Source organism: Nipponia nippon, unplaced genomic scaffold (genome assembly GCF_047370975.1).
Source record: "Nipponia nippon isolate SJK-2023a ecotype South Korea unplaced genomic scaffold, ASM4737097v1 scaffold_4, whole genome shotgun sequence".
Taxonomy (NCBI): Eukaryota; Metazoa; Chordata; class Aves; order Pelecaniformes; family Threskiornithidae; genus Nipponia; species Nipponia nippon.
In genome coordinates this window covers 40995075-41010247 of record NW_028262358.1, presented here as the reverse complement: position 1 = coordinate 41010247, position 15173 = coordinate 40995075, and the positions used below count along the sequence as shown (strand labels likewise).

Sequence of the window (15173 nt, the reverse complement as noted above, 5' to 3'; positions counted from 1 at the left end):
ATAGTTGTGAAGACAATCAAATCCTTTATACTGCTCGTATCACAAATGATGCCAAAACATACATGTTATACCTAGTACTAACAATAACCATTCCAGGAGAGGATACAGCATCAAAGTGACTCACTGCACAGGCGGTAGATACAAAACATGAGGGTGAGAGTGTACAGGGAAACATGCAGTCTCACCACATGAAAGGCACTCCACAGCATCTAGCAACTATTCTGTCCTTCAGTATTAAGTTCCTGCCCTCTAAATATTACCTGTGTAATAGCTTACTTCACTATCAACCAACTACTCCGGAACTATGACAACATCCTCATAACATTCATACCGGATAGGGAGGTAAATTCTTCTTCCCACAGCTGGAAATCCTGAGGTTCACAAACGTGGACCTTTCTCCATCAATTCTAGAATAACGAGCATTGGAATAAAACCAAGACCAGCATCCAAGACTTGCACCAGTACCACTCTTCTTCTCGGAAGAAGAAACTGCATAATGTAGAGATATATTGTAATTTAATTAAAAACAAAAAACCACCAACCCACCACTTATCTCTAGTACCTTAGAGAACTCTGGCATCTGCAATGTAGTAACAAACTCAGTAGTTTACACTGGGAGCAAAATGCCTCCGTAAGTTGTGATGGCATATTCAGAAATGCACAGTATCGGACTAATTCTTCCCTTATCAAAGTGAGTGACAGCACTTAGAAAAATCCCACCTACCATGTCCTTCCTCAGTCTCATAGGCTCTAAGGAATACAGTTATCTGTGATACCACTTTCTTCCAACAATCTTTTTTAAGGGGGCAGTTGATAAAAGCCACACGAGAACACAGTATTATCCGCACACTACACTGGAAGTCATCTCTGGTACAAGCAGAGGGGAGAAGAATGGTTATTAGAAGATGGTGTTCACTATTTCCTCAAACGTTGTCACTGCATGGCTATTGCTCCTTTACAACAACATTTGCCAAGTACCATGCTTTGAAGGCATAGCTTCTATGAAGGGTGTCGGATCACGGTAAACTAAGAAGTAGCTTGAGATTACAAATTCAGCCCTTGCTATACATGAGTACTGGCATATATGACCTTCAACAATTGTCACAAGAACAGAACACACACCGCACTCTCTTCATTACAGCACTGAAAGCCCCAACTATTAGTAATTCTAATCAGCTTTGACAAAAGCTATTTTAATGCTCGGGGCAGTGAGGAAGGCACAGAATCAAAGTCTCAGAAGAATATTACTATTCAGAAAAGACGAATCTTATTGTTACAAAATAAAGCTACCATCCCTCCAATGAAGCTAGTTCAGACAGCAATACAATTACCATTAAACTTACAAATTAGAACTCCTAGTCCTTGCAGGATATGTTTGACTAAAAAAGTAAGCAAAGCACAGACCAGAAAGATGAACAAAGGTTTAGCAGGACCAGCAGTACCTCTAAAACGGAAGTTCCTCAAAGACAACTCTTACTCTTTTAATTATTTGTGTCATGCATGAGATTAAAAACAAAAAAACAAAAAAACCCCACAAGTCAGGCTTTGAAACTTACTTAGAAAAGCTGCACAATATGGGCCTTGTATTACATCTCAAGTTTCTTCTTTAAGACCTAGCTTGCAGCAGCAAGTTAGCGTTGCTGAAATCCGAGATTTCTGTATGAGCAACTTGTGATGTTAAAATACTACGGATTCTAGTGTCTTATCTCTTCTAATTGCTGACTGGAATGGGCTCTGTTGGAAAGGAAGTAAAAGCAGGGGGTTTACATCTTTCGTGTTTGCCTCAGGCTACTAGCAGAAAAATTCAGGACTTTTTCTAAGGTATGTCAGTACCAATGATGTGTCACATGTCATTACTTTATAATTAGGCTGATAGCCAAAAAGAATAATGCAGCAGACATTCTATTAAAATAAAAAGTATTCCCCAAGGCATAAAAACACTGACACAAGCATCTTAAAAGGCAGTGTAAAAATGATATAAGGAACTATTTATCTGTGCTGCTGTCTTTTCCATCACAGATTCAAATAAGTAATTCTAAGTTATGTATGCATTGAATATTGAATCATGCTATTCTGATTTAAAAAAATATTTCATATCTGAAAGCAAAATGCAATGAAACCCTTCTTTGTCTATGAATATACAATCTACTATGAGAATAACAGGCTATCGACACTCACTCTAGATTACAATTTGATAATCCTTCTTTCTTCAACTCTTCAAATAAGTAACTCATCACAAACCAAACACGTTTTTAAAGAGCAGAAAACCAGCTTTTTTTCATCAAGAGTTTGCAATTTACTTAAAGTGCAATAATGATTCTATAACAATTCAGGCCTTAATTACTGAATTTGTAAACACCAGAACTTCATTCTGTACAGAATTTTCTCTAAAATGCTCCTGACAGAATCAGGATCCAGGAAACCCAGGATCCATGTACTTCAGAACATGGTCAGTTCAGATTGCATCTGAAAGTTAGACTGACTAGCAGAATTACCAAATTACAAAATTGTGGTTTATAGCCAAAGTAACGGTCTTCACTCAGCATGGCCAAATTTTAGTTCTTTGTTAATACAAGCAGTAAGAGATGTCCCATCTATTCCTTGCAGGTACACATACCACAAAATGTGTGCTATTCCATGTGTGGATGTTGTATGAACTACTGGAAGAAAGCTTTTCCACATTTGTGGATTTCAGCAACGTTATTGAAAATATAAGACTTCCAAATCAGTTTCCTTCTGAAGCCAGCCAATAGCACATTTACATTTTTTTCTAACAACTATTAATACTTTTCCAGTTGGCCAAAAAAAAAAAAAAAAGTCCTTCATGAAGCTGCCAGATCTAGCTCTTTTTTGTTCAGTCTGCACAGTGCTTTCATTTCCAACACAATGACAGACAGAGAAGTATTGTGTTTTCAAATGTATTAAAAGGAATCCTGTGATTTAGTTGTTGCTATTAAAGAATTGTATTCAGAGATGATATATGTTGAAGTGAAATGACTTCCACCTAACTATCCTCCTCTTATGTTCTAGACACAGAATTTATAACACATTTGATTACAGCAGTATCATACTGCAGAAAAAGGCAGGTGACTTAAAAATATTATCTATTATTTTGTTGCTTATTCCTTGAATACTGCAAAGGAAGGACTAGTTTTCTCTCTGTACGCTAACACCAGTGTGCACAATCTTAAATGATTTTTTGATTCACCATGCTACAAAAACAAGTTGACATGTACAGAAATAAATATGACAGGTAATGCTGTAGAAGGTCAGCATTCTTCAGAAGTCTAATACTCAGTGCACCACTTGCACTTTAACGACAAGAAGGGAAGGACCACTGCTACACTGGAAGACACAAACTGATATCATCCCTTTACCACTGATCTACAGAGAACTGAAAAGGTGTTTGATGTTTTGATTTGCTGAGCATACACCTGAGGTTTTGTGTCCTATCCCCGCTCCCCATTTCCAAATTTCCCCTGCATCACCAGGATTCTTGTGACTTGCCTCGGCAGTTCCATTTCAGTCTGGAGGCTGCTCAGGGGCAATATTAAATTTTGGCATGAGGTCACACTAAATGTAATGGGTCACAAGTTTGACCAGTTTCTCAGACAAAGTCACCACGGGAGAAAAGAAACGGTTTCTCTGTGTTCCCCCTCTGTGTACTAAATAAGCTGAGAAAATACTTCTTTCTCAGCATGGAAGTACGTGACAAACGTGGAAAGATTCTGTTCAGAAAGATCAAAAACCTATAAAGAACCACATAAGCTTTGGTATATTGCTTTTAATACATGCAGCGTATTTTCACATATAAATTCATGCATACAATTACATTTTGAAACACACTTGTGAAGTTAATCGCAAAGTAACTCCATGTTTTTCTAGATATGCATTCTTACATAGATGGTTAACTAAAATTAAGTTCATAAATTCATTTGCTTATGTAAGAAGAGCCTAATTTTTCAAAATAGCAAATATGACCAACTAACTGAAATCAGCAATATATTTGAAAATAGGAAGAGAAAAAAGCGTGCATCAGACTTCAATCTGAGACTATTTTTTAATTTCTAGGAAAAGAACACTTACCACAGTTACTGATAATACCTCAGTTCACCTCAAAAACTAAACTGAGTACGTATCGGATGCTTTCTATCACAGTTAACTTGCAAAAAGAAAAGTCAATGCCTCTAACAAAGTAAAAATATTGATTGTTTTTTCCACCTGATAAAAACAACCACAAAGAAGCTAGAAAGCACGGTGTTCTAGGAATAGACAAGTAGTTGCATAATTACGTATTTCAGTTTGTGACACTAAAGTTATTTTTCTCCATTATTATTAGAATTTATTTTGTTATTGTTTTTTGATAAATGCAATTAAAGCTTTATAAAAAAAAATAAACATATAAACGCATCTCAGTATCCCCAGGCATTTACTGTCACTTAAATAAAAACACAGTGGCTAAATAAATAATTAAATAAATAATACTGGAGTTCAATGTCTGGAAATTTGTATATTGATGCTATTAAAATAACTACATTAGAAATCCCTCCCAGAGATAATCCCTGGAGTGTATGTGTTTGGGTTTTTTTAAGTTGTGGCAATTGCAGACAAGTAATATCTTTAATCAGTTTTTCCCCTCATGTGAAATAAGCTAATAGTTCTGACTTCCCTGCACTCTGAAAATCTCTGCCCAGAGACAGAAATACAAAATATTGTATTATACAGTTAACACTTAGCTTTAAAATATATTAATTCATTTTACAAATAGATTTTACAAGTGAACACTTGAACTCAAAACTTGTTCCCGTCTCTGGCACATCACCACCATCACATATCATATGTATCAATGCAGAAAGTGAATGAAATAGATCAAGTATTTCAAATTGAAAACCAACTGTTTCTGAACATGATGCAAAGTTGACATGTGTGTATTTTACCATTTAAAACAACAGATCCAGTCATTTCTCAAAACAGGAGTCACTAGTAGTACCTAGGATATAGATCTACTTTGCACATGCTATTTAAAGGGCATTTGGCAGCACAAACGTCAACAGACACAAAACATTCCAAATTAGCGGCAGGTGATCGTGTTCTGAAATCAGACTGCTCCACTCAATGTAAAGCACAGCAGCAGCATCTATTCATGAAACTGGAGAGAAACAGCAAAAACAATGACCTCACTTGCTAGGCAAAAGATTCCAGGACTTCTTCATTTCCTGAAGTCCCTTCCTCAGCTTTTGAAAAAACACAAGGGCTTACCTTTCTGTACACCAGCATGTTTGGGGATTCATCAGCCACCCCGTTGCTGCTTTGCCCATAATTATTTCCTTGTGCCATGTCCCACAAATTTGATCCGCTTCTGAAACGTTGCACTGTAAAAGGTAAAAGTGGCTTCAGTAAGACATGGCCTCAGGTCTCCTTCCTTCCCTGATGATTAATGGACCTGACTTTCTACCAACATGTTATCAGAATCAGCATATGCTCTTACTCTAACAGACATTTACATTGGAGCAAAGCTGCTAATTCACCATTTACTGTCATTACTCTCTTTTGCCTGTAAAGAATGAATGTAATATGTTAATCTAATTTAGACGTTAATGAATTGTCACTCCGAATAGCTCCCTGACATACCACTAACCACCATATCATGCAGACGCCTCCTCACAAAGCGCTCCTCCCTCCCCTGCACAGGCTTCACCAAGGGATACTCCGCACCTTCCCGACCACAGTTTTGGGAAGAGCGGCTGGGCCCACAGCCGCGTATCCAGCGGTGCCCTCTCCTCACGGCTCGGGCCACAGCAACTTTCACAACCCTCAAACGCACGAAAAGCAAGCCAGGCGCTTTAAACTTCTCTCTAATTCACCAGCACGTGTGTGCTCTTGCACACAGGCCGGGGAGGGAGGCAGGTGACGGGGGGGGGGAAGGAAGAAACAAGCCAGAAAACCTCTCCGCTTGCTTTCACCTACTTTTACCGTACTTCACTGCAAAACACCGGCTCCGCCGCCAGCCCCGTCTCCTCCCCGCCCTCCCCCCGGTCACACGGGGGCCGCACTAAGCGAGAGCTCAGATCATGCCGTAGCTCCGGCTTTGCACGCAGGTGTAAGAACGCGCTCCATCTACGGACCACACCGCCGGCGGCGGAGAGCCCGGAGGGCTGAGCTTCTACTCCCCGCGCTCACCTCCGAAGCCCTCCCCTGCCCCCCGGACCGCTCGCGTCCGGGCTCCGCCGCACCTCGCCCCCAGCGCGGGCTCCCCCGGCCCTGCCCCCGCAGCGCCCGTCCCTGACTGCGCGCCGCTCGGCGGCAAATGGCCGGGAGCCGCGGCTCGCCCGGCGGGGAGCGGAGCCCGGCGCGGCGCCCGCCGCTTCAGCACCGCGGACAGCGGCGGCGGCGGCACCGGCACCGCCCGGGGCGGCTGGCGGCGGCGCCCCGGCCTCCCCCCGAGGCGGCACCGCGGAGGGGCGCGGAGCGCGGCGCCCCCCGCCGTTCCTTTACCTCCCGGGCCAAGGTCACTGCGCGGTGGCCGCGGCTCCTCGCCTCCTCCTGCCGCTCCTGGCGCGCCCCGCGCGGTCGGTGTCAGCCGGCAGCGGGCGGAGGGACGCGGCGATCGCTCATCACACACGCGCGCACACGCACTGCGGGCGGAGGCGCTGCTGCTGCTGGTGCCGCCGCCGCGGCTGCGGCTCCCCCCTGCTCTGCCGGAGCGGCGGCAGCTCCGCTCAGCGCAGCGCCCTCCCCGCAGTGGAGCGGCCGTCACGTGGGGGACGGGCACGTCAAAGGTGCTGCTGCTGCTGCTGCTGCTGCTGCTGCTGCCGCTCCGCCACACAGCAGCCCTCCGCCTCCTCCTCCTCCCCGGCGCTCTCGGCTCGCTCACCGAAAACAGCGGCCAAGAAACTGCAGCTGCCAGCAGATCTGGCAGCAGCCCCTGTAAATGAGATTAGGCAGCACTGGAGGGCTGGGCAGGAAGGGAATGTGGGCTAATGGGATAGGGAAGGAAGGGGGGGCGTTGGTGGCGAAAGACGCTGGTGAGGAAAGTGTGTCACCTTCTTACTCCTTCACCGACAGCAACAGGGAATCTGCCTGTTCCTCTGCCTTATGCTGGACACTTCACGTGTATTTTTTTCAGTGAGAGCTAGGGAGAGCTTGTGCCGTGTTGGCACTGCAGACCTCTCCGAGCAGCGGAACGGAGAGAGCAGAGAACGAGTCTGTTCCAGCCAGATAGGAAGGAGCCCTCAGGACACCCTCAGGGTTGTTTTGCTATGTCCCAGGCAACTGCCTAATTTGTGAAGGCCTAGCATTGGCCGTGATAAAAGAAAAAGATCAAGTCTGTAAGTCTTACTTCCCTACCACATATGGACAAGAATGCTTTGATTTTCCAAAAGGGTTGAAATGCTCAGAATTCAACATCCACAAGAACACAAGATACTTAAGCAGTTAAGCTTTGGGATATTCCCAGTTGAAAGTGTCTTTTCTGAAAACAGTAACTCTTATTACAAGGATGATCTTGCAAATGAAGTCGTCGTCGTCTACCGTGCACTGCACCTCATGGAGTGTGCACTGGTAAATCATGCAATTCAGGCACAGAGGTTGCCATACATACTGTGTCATCTCCATTCTTACTTCTTCTACCTTTCTCACATCTTAAAGAGACTCCAATCAACACTATCCTGCTAGAATTTTGCCATTATCAACTAACGCAACTACTTTTAACTGCTCTTCCGAACTTTGCAGAGGCCTTCAGATCCTTTAACAGAGAATGTGAGAAATTAGCTAGGGCAACAACAGGGAGTCACAGTGGCCACAACAAAATAAAGAAGAAAGGACAGGGCTGATCTGGACTTCTTGGAGAGCGGAGGAAAGGAAGACATAAGCTTGATAATGGCCATAGAACGAACACCAGAGTAAAGAAAGATAATCTCCAATTTAGGAATAGGAATGTTCTTCAGAGAGAGTAGTAAGAGGCAAGATGGCACAAGAGAGAATAAGAATCAACAACTCAGTTCAATGAGATATACTGGCAGCAAAGGAAAGGAGCTCTGTAGCAGACAGGCACCGTATGCCTCAACTTTTATAGAGGAGAATAATTTAGTATGTCACAAGGAAAAGACAATGTGGAAAAAATGGCACGGACGAGAGAAATCTGGAGTTCTGAGGTAGAAGAGAGATCAACACAAGTGAAAGAATTCAACAGCACAAGAGGAAAGTGAAGAAGCACCAATGGTGAAAATAGTGGGCAGAGAAAATTATGAAACTAAAGAATAAACAGAGAACTGAGAAAAGACTTGTTTCCCATTAAAATCCACTTGATGTACAACAGCATCTTGATAAGGCTAAGCAATGAAATCCGAATCAAAATATTAATCTTCCAACAGACCCTGTGATTCAGTCCAGTCCACTGTTGAGAAATGGGTACCAGCAATAAAGATGTCAGTCTATAATTTCCCTAGCTTTCACACAGACGTCCTAAATGAGCAGCACTGCAGCATTCAGATCTCACAGATTTGACTATGTAAGACTGACAGGTGCACTGGAAGTCAAGCGAAATGCCTCTCAAGATCTGTTAAGGACACAGGTGACACCCTTGTGGTGGTATGGCATCAAAATAAACTCATAATCTTATCAGACTGATGTTTAAATTTCCTTTTGAGAGTAAAAATGGGAACTGCACAAAATACGCTTTAAATGCAATTTCACCCTAAAAGAGGGATAGGAGGAAAATCATTAAAAATACTGACAATATACGTATTATTTGCATTTGTTCTGCCAGCCAACACTTAACATAGTAATTGTATTAAAGGGCATAAAAATCAAACATTAGCAAGTTTCCAATAAAGTCATATATTTGTTTTCTTACTCTGCCTCATCTTGTTACTAATCCAAGTGAAAAAAAAAATAAAATACCAGAGAAAATTAAACTCTTTTGTACTGCAGTTCTTGGACTACAAGCATGAAGTTGTTTACAAGATGACTCCAATCTACCTATTTACTATAAGCTATTCAGCAAATGGATTTTGGCAGGGGTTATGTGCCTTTGAAAAACTCCCCAACAAAGCTGACTAATTTAGGCAGCAACATTTCCAAGCTTTTATTTTCTGAGAATCTCTTCAAAACTAAAGGCAGAGGTATCTCCAACTGAGTTAGATTTTGGCTATGCTGCCTCCAATCTTGCATTTGCTTTAATTTTGCTTTAACCATTCTGATTAATTTCACAAATAAAGTAAAATATAAAATCTTATACTAGTTAGGCGAGGTTTATATATTTTCTTTGAAAATAACCAAATTTCATTATCATAAGTGAAGTTCCAAAGCAAGCAGGCAGACAGAGCAATGACTTGGACCTACTGAAGTCAATAGGTGTTTGTCCAGTAACGTCAAAAGGAACTATATTTCACACGCAGTCTTTAATCTTGTCCTCAGAACCAGAGGAATAACTCAAATATCCCAGTGAAGTGTCTTATATCTACAGACTTGCTACACTTAAGCACACCAAAAATTTTTCCACTTCACCAGCACGTCCACTATCAAAATGAAATAGAAGCTCTAAACCCTGAAAGAGTTAAACAACAGAATTTCCTTTTTGTCACCATTTTGCGGTGAAAGAGACCCTGGGCAGGACTACTTCCATAAATGCAAGTAAAAAGAAAAGAATTTCCTTTAAAGATATGTAACTGGATAATCTCATTCTAATGCAGTTGGATGTGTTTGTTCAATAGCCTATAAAAGGCTTTAATTCATAAATTACTTACACATCTTTCCCATGTTGAGAGTCATCACTTATCTCATACACAACCAGCATTAGCATCCCCAGAAAGCATAGTCTGCCAGAAGAGGAATGGCCTGTTTCAAAATGCAAGGCAAAACTCCTCATTAATAAAACAAAGATTATGGGAAAGGCTGCCAAGGGGCAGCTTTATCTAACGAGGCAGTAAAGTACACATGATGTAGCAAGGTGGTGACTACATTTTCTGCATTTGCTTTGCATTGTCAATACAACTCAAGTATTCCAGTAACATCATATATACGTGGCACACATAACACACAGGCATTTTTAAGTCAAAATAATATGTCAGGATGTATATGACAGTCTATCTGGATGTGAAAGAGATCAGGATTTTGTTGTCTGTCCTGCTGACCAATGCTGTAGCATTATGTCCGTATGCTGCCTATATCCATCAATTTCTCTCTTGTCTTATGCCTAGACTGAATGTTCCTTGGAGTAAAGACATGCTGTGCAAACTCTTAGCACAGCATGATCTTGTTCCATGACCAGGTCTTTAAAACATTACAGCATTATAAACAATCACATTCAAATTCACTAAAATAACACAAACATTCTGGTTAACTAGGCTCTAAACACCAACATGAGTTAAGACTGTGCTACCTTAGAGTATAAAACCCAGATTTTTTTCCGCTAGCCTGGTTAAGCGCAGAGATGGTCTGTCTACTTTAATTGAACTGATACGTTCGTGACCCTACAGAACCACAAGCGTTTCAGTGCCAGGCTCTGAATTGGTAGCTTGTGATTTCAGGCCCATTCCTTGGCCTTTCTGATGAGATCTGAACACCTGCTCCTTCAGGAGTGAATTGCAATCAATCCATTTAATGTAGGTCTTCAAATGTCATTCAGATGATTACAGGTTACAGTATATATTTGCTAGAACTGAAGCCAGAACTGACTTAAAAACTCCACCACTTCCTTCATGGCACTTTTTTTAAGCCCTAGGCGTTTGGTTTGTCACCTACCTGCCAACCCCATTGAAACTTTAATTATCTTTGTCAATTTATGATGCTGAAGATCAAAGCTATTTGTACTCTGTTGGTTAGGGCAAGAGTTCAAAAACAACAAAAAGAGGGCTCTTAAAACAGAAAAGAAGAAGATAATTAAAAAGCAACCTAGATTTAACAAGAAACACTCTGAACTGACAGAACAATAACAAAAAAGCTAGTCATGGACAGACATAATTTCACAGGAACGGAAAATTATTAGACATAAGGAAAGCCCACATTTCCATAATCTTTTTTTAAAGTATGAGAGAGAGAGCGCCCAAACAAATCACACAGTACAATTTGCATATATTTAAAACTTTAATGCAACTAATTTCATACCCTACTGAAAATGTCGATTATTACTGTCATAGAAAATTCACAGGTACATAGAATCTGATATCACTATGGTGTCCCACCACAGCTATCCATGGAAATTCAACAGCTTCTACATACAACGCAGAACAACCTCAAGTACTTGCACGGCAGTCTTGACAATTAAGCCAGTTCTAATTATATCCAAAAGAGGGCAGCCTTTCTCAGTCAAAGAGAAAGAGGTTACATTAGCTATCTGATACACAAGTAGTATGGATCAACATTAATTTTCTTTCCACAGAAAGAACTACCACAACGAGCTATACACCCTCATTTCCTCAAAAAGTGAGAGCATTTACAGAAATGAGACGTATTACACTGTATTCCTTAAAAACTGCCTGGAAGACTCAAGATGAATTACTCCTGGTCTTACATCTAAGTTACCAGCTAGAGAAATCAACCCAGCATGTAGGAACAGAACTGATCTCCAGAAAAAAAGTTGAGGTTTTGAGTCAAATTTGGATCTTATCATACCAACATCCTTGACTCAAGCAAGGTTCTGAATCCTGGTCTCCCAACTCCTGAAACAGCTCTTGGGGAGGCTTTTCCATTTTGTGTAAAAACATTATAGACACAAAACAAACCTAGAGTTTGGGGAGTGGGACACCTGGTCTCTGCTTCAAATAAAATATTTAAAATAATGGTGTATTGCTCTCAGCATCTCTTATTACTTGCTATTTACGACACTCTCCTGAGAGGCAAAGATGAGAGATTTATACGTTAATATCCACATTTTCAGATGTGTACCTCACATAGGAGTGTCCAACTACTGAGCAACTTTATATGAAGTAGGGAAAGAAAACACAGTGACTGTGGTTTTGTAAATTTAGCTACAATTCTTTTAGCCCAAGCTATTAGCTTAATTCAACCTGACAGTAGTTTCAGGTAAAAAAAAAAAAAAAGACCCATAGCATTTGGGGGGGTTTTTTTTGTGGCTAACACAACACACGACTCCAACAAACCAAGTAACTGGCCCTTCCCCTTTACTCCTCAAGAAAGCCTCTCAGGCCTGATTCATATGACTGCATTTGCTCAGATCAAAATAGAATAAGCCACTTATTAAGGATTAATTAGGAATAAGTCACTGATTTAGAATCCTTTGGCATGAAAGGACTAGAGAAAGGAGGACTCAGAAGCCCTATAAAGGGAGGGGAAATAGTGCACCATGTGTGAGAATGCCATGGTTACAGACCAGAACAGATTAGTTGTTGAAAGACATCATAACAGAATTAACAGGAGACACCGAGAACTAGCTGAAGGAATAATTTGTGTGGCAAATAATTGCACTGATAAATAAATATAACACAGCAGAAGAAAACAAGTTAAAAACAAGAGGCTCAGAAGAGATGGTAGAAAGCAGAGAGTGAGACATAGGACACGGTCACGGTTAGCAGATGGTGGGTCTTGCAAGCTGTGGAAATGGTTTTGGGGGAAGTGGCAGATGCGTTTAAGTTCATAAGGAGAGATTAGGGAAAAACTGAGAAATTTTGAAAAGTAAAAATTGTCCCTTAGTGTATATGACCTCCTCCTGTTTACACAAAGACAGAATTTCTAGAAGCTTGTGACAAATAGGTAAATGCCAAAAATACAGAGTACATGCTGAATTTTGTAGGTTTTTGTCAGTTGTCATGGGTGTTTTCTCATATTAAAAAAGAATTTTTCTTCAACATACCTTTTTAACTACAAGCAAAGTTTACACATACCACAAAAATAATAAAAACTGTGGTAGCTATCAAGTCAGGAATAGCTTCAAACAGTAGCACCACGCCATCATAGGTAGCCTGCAAGTGCCAAACTTGGCTATGCAAGCTACTACTGAAATTCCCCATTTTGCTCAGTCCTTCCAGCAATCAGGATTGATGTGACTTAATATCATTAATTCACTGAGCTGAATGCACTGGAGAAAAAGAGAGCTCAGCAGTTTAACAGGCATTTTTCTTTCCTTCCCTCACCTTTCATTTTGAAGTTCCCTCTATCATTCACAAATTCCCTGCCTCACATACACAGATAATCTAATCAAACAGCTTTTTTCCCCCAAGGTCGCTTTGTTTTTCTAAAGGTTTAAATCAGCCAGAACCAATTCACTGATTGTGCATCACAAACTGAACCAATCTACATCCATTTATACCCAAGTACACACAATAAATATAGTTATTCCCTCACAGAAATAAATGGAGTTTTCATTCTTTTAAAATACTACACAGCATTCAGATAGAAAGGAGGGCTTTTTTTTAAATCAAATTCTCCAGAAACTCAAGGGACTAAAAATTACAAAATGCAAATAAGCAGATGTCTATGATGGCTAAAGATTCCCATTAAAAAAAAAAAAAACAAAAAGTAACAGAACCACAAACTAAGGGTGTGGGATTTTTTCAAACCACAGTATAAACTCAAGTCCTTCCCGGAACTCACCCCTTATCACAAAGGTTTTCCCTTCAGACTATACGATTTTTAGCAGACATTCAACTTTTATACAATTTCTCAAATATTAAAGGAAACTTCCTTAAACCTCCCAAGTGCAGATGTATAGTTCAAAACAATTGGCTGAGAAAGCAAATTACATTTATGAAAAAAAAAAAAACAAACTTGGCTGTAGTCTCCCTAAAATCATAACAAGAAGTTAGGAAGAAGAGTTTGAACAACAATGAATCTAGATGTTCAAAGCAGTCAGCCAGAACAGTTTAGACGGTCAAGAAAAGTCTTTCTTACAAAAACTTTGATATCGTAAAACTTGCCTCAGCTTCCAGTATTTGGGAGTCGGTGAGTAAAATACACTTCTTTACCTAAACTATAGCATAATATCAAGCCATTTTGCAAGCAAGGAAAACTAAGTAACCCTGACCTAGAGCTCATAGCCTGAAATAGCCAGGCAGTGAGGCAAAACAAGAAGGAGGAAATTAAAATAAGACATGTAGGAAAAGGAATCTAATTTTGTGAACTCCCTTTCCAAAATGTCTGATGTTTGTTACTGTGCACAGTATCATCTCTAGTTAATGTAAAGAACTGCTAAAGACAAGTATATAAGCAGCTGGCTTTGTCACTAGCTTCTACTTCTGTACTAGAAGCAGACAGTGAAGCCTGAGAAGGTATATCTGACAGATAAAATGCTTAGCATGAAAAAACTGTTTTCCCCCAATATAGCAATGGTTTAAACCTTATTTTTTACAAGAGAATGCAGACAGAAGGAGCAGTAAAATAAACTGGGGCTAAAGAAAGCAGACCCTTGCTATGCCTAGATAGGGAACTAAAATTTTATGCAAGGCAATCAGGCATCCAGCATGAGATTCACAGAATATAAAGACTTATCTTGTATGGGAGGAGAGAAAGATATTTAGTCACAGGCCTTTGGATAACAGAAGAGAGAGAGATGGAGACAACTGAATAAAGAGGTCATGACAGTCAAGGCAGGAAGGTAGCATGAATACATCCAGACTGAAAAATACTCCACAGTGAGGGAGGACAGTACTACTTATTTAATAAGGAAGCAGACTGAAATCAGACTCCACAATCTCAATGACTGTATGCCAAATGAAACTTGTGCAGCTGCCAATGGTGAAGGAAGAGGATGGACTAGGATGAGAGAGAGAGGGAGCAAGGAGGATAATTCAGAAAGCAAGGATTTATCCCATTTTCTCTGCAAATTGGTTAGATTATCAGGATAAAATTAAGGAAAGGAAAACTAAATTCAAGGATATACAAGAAAAAAAATCTGAGCACTATAGAAAAGAAGAATGCACTTGGCTTTTCATCTCAACAAAGAAGAGAGAATGAAGGCAAGGTTCAGGGAGTCACAGGGCACCAAAATACTTGGGGACTGGACAAACAAGCAAAGAGCATTACAGGTGCAGAGCAAGAGTCCACTCTTACTGGACAAGGACAGCCAGTCTTTAAAATTAATTGGTACCATCTACTTCCTGAGTACAAATAATGAGGGAACAAGTTCTGAGCAAGTTTCAGACAGGGAGAACATTCTGTATCTAGGAATAAGTTTAGCTAGTAAGGTACAAGCCTGGTTGCAAAATATGAAAACCTAA

At 40.6% G+C, this 15173-nt stretch overlaps 1 protein-coding gene across 12 annotated transcripts in view; it reads right to left on the bottom strand.

The window, feature by feature from the left end:
* The window catches only part of RGS7 (regulator of G protein signaling 7), a 290868-nt gene that overhangs the window by 252139 nt on the left and 23556 nt on the right, over positions 1-15173 (bottom strand). For 11 of the 12 annotated variants that reach the window (XM_087774359.1, XM_087774358.1, XM_087774352.1 and 8 more), the window contains one exon: positions 5260-5372. In XM_087774359.1, coding sequence (XP_087630485.1) covers positions 5260-5337 — 78 coding nt within the window. In that variant the 5' untranslated portion in view covers positions 5338-5372. Of the gene's footprint in view, positions 1-5259; positions 5373-6495; positions 6864-15173 lie in introns of those variants that run through there. The other variant, XM_087774357.1, reaches the window with a different exon arrangement.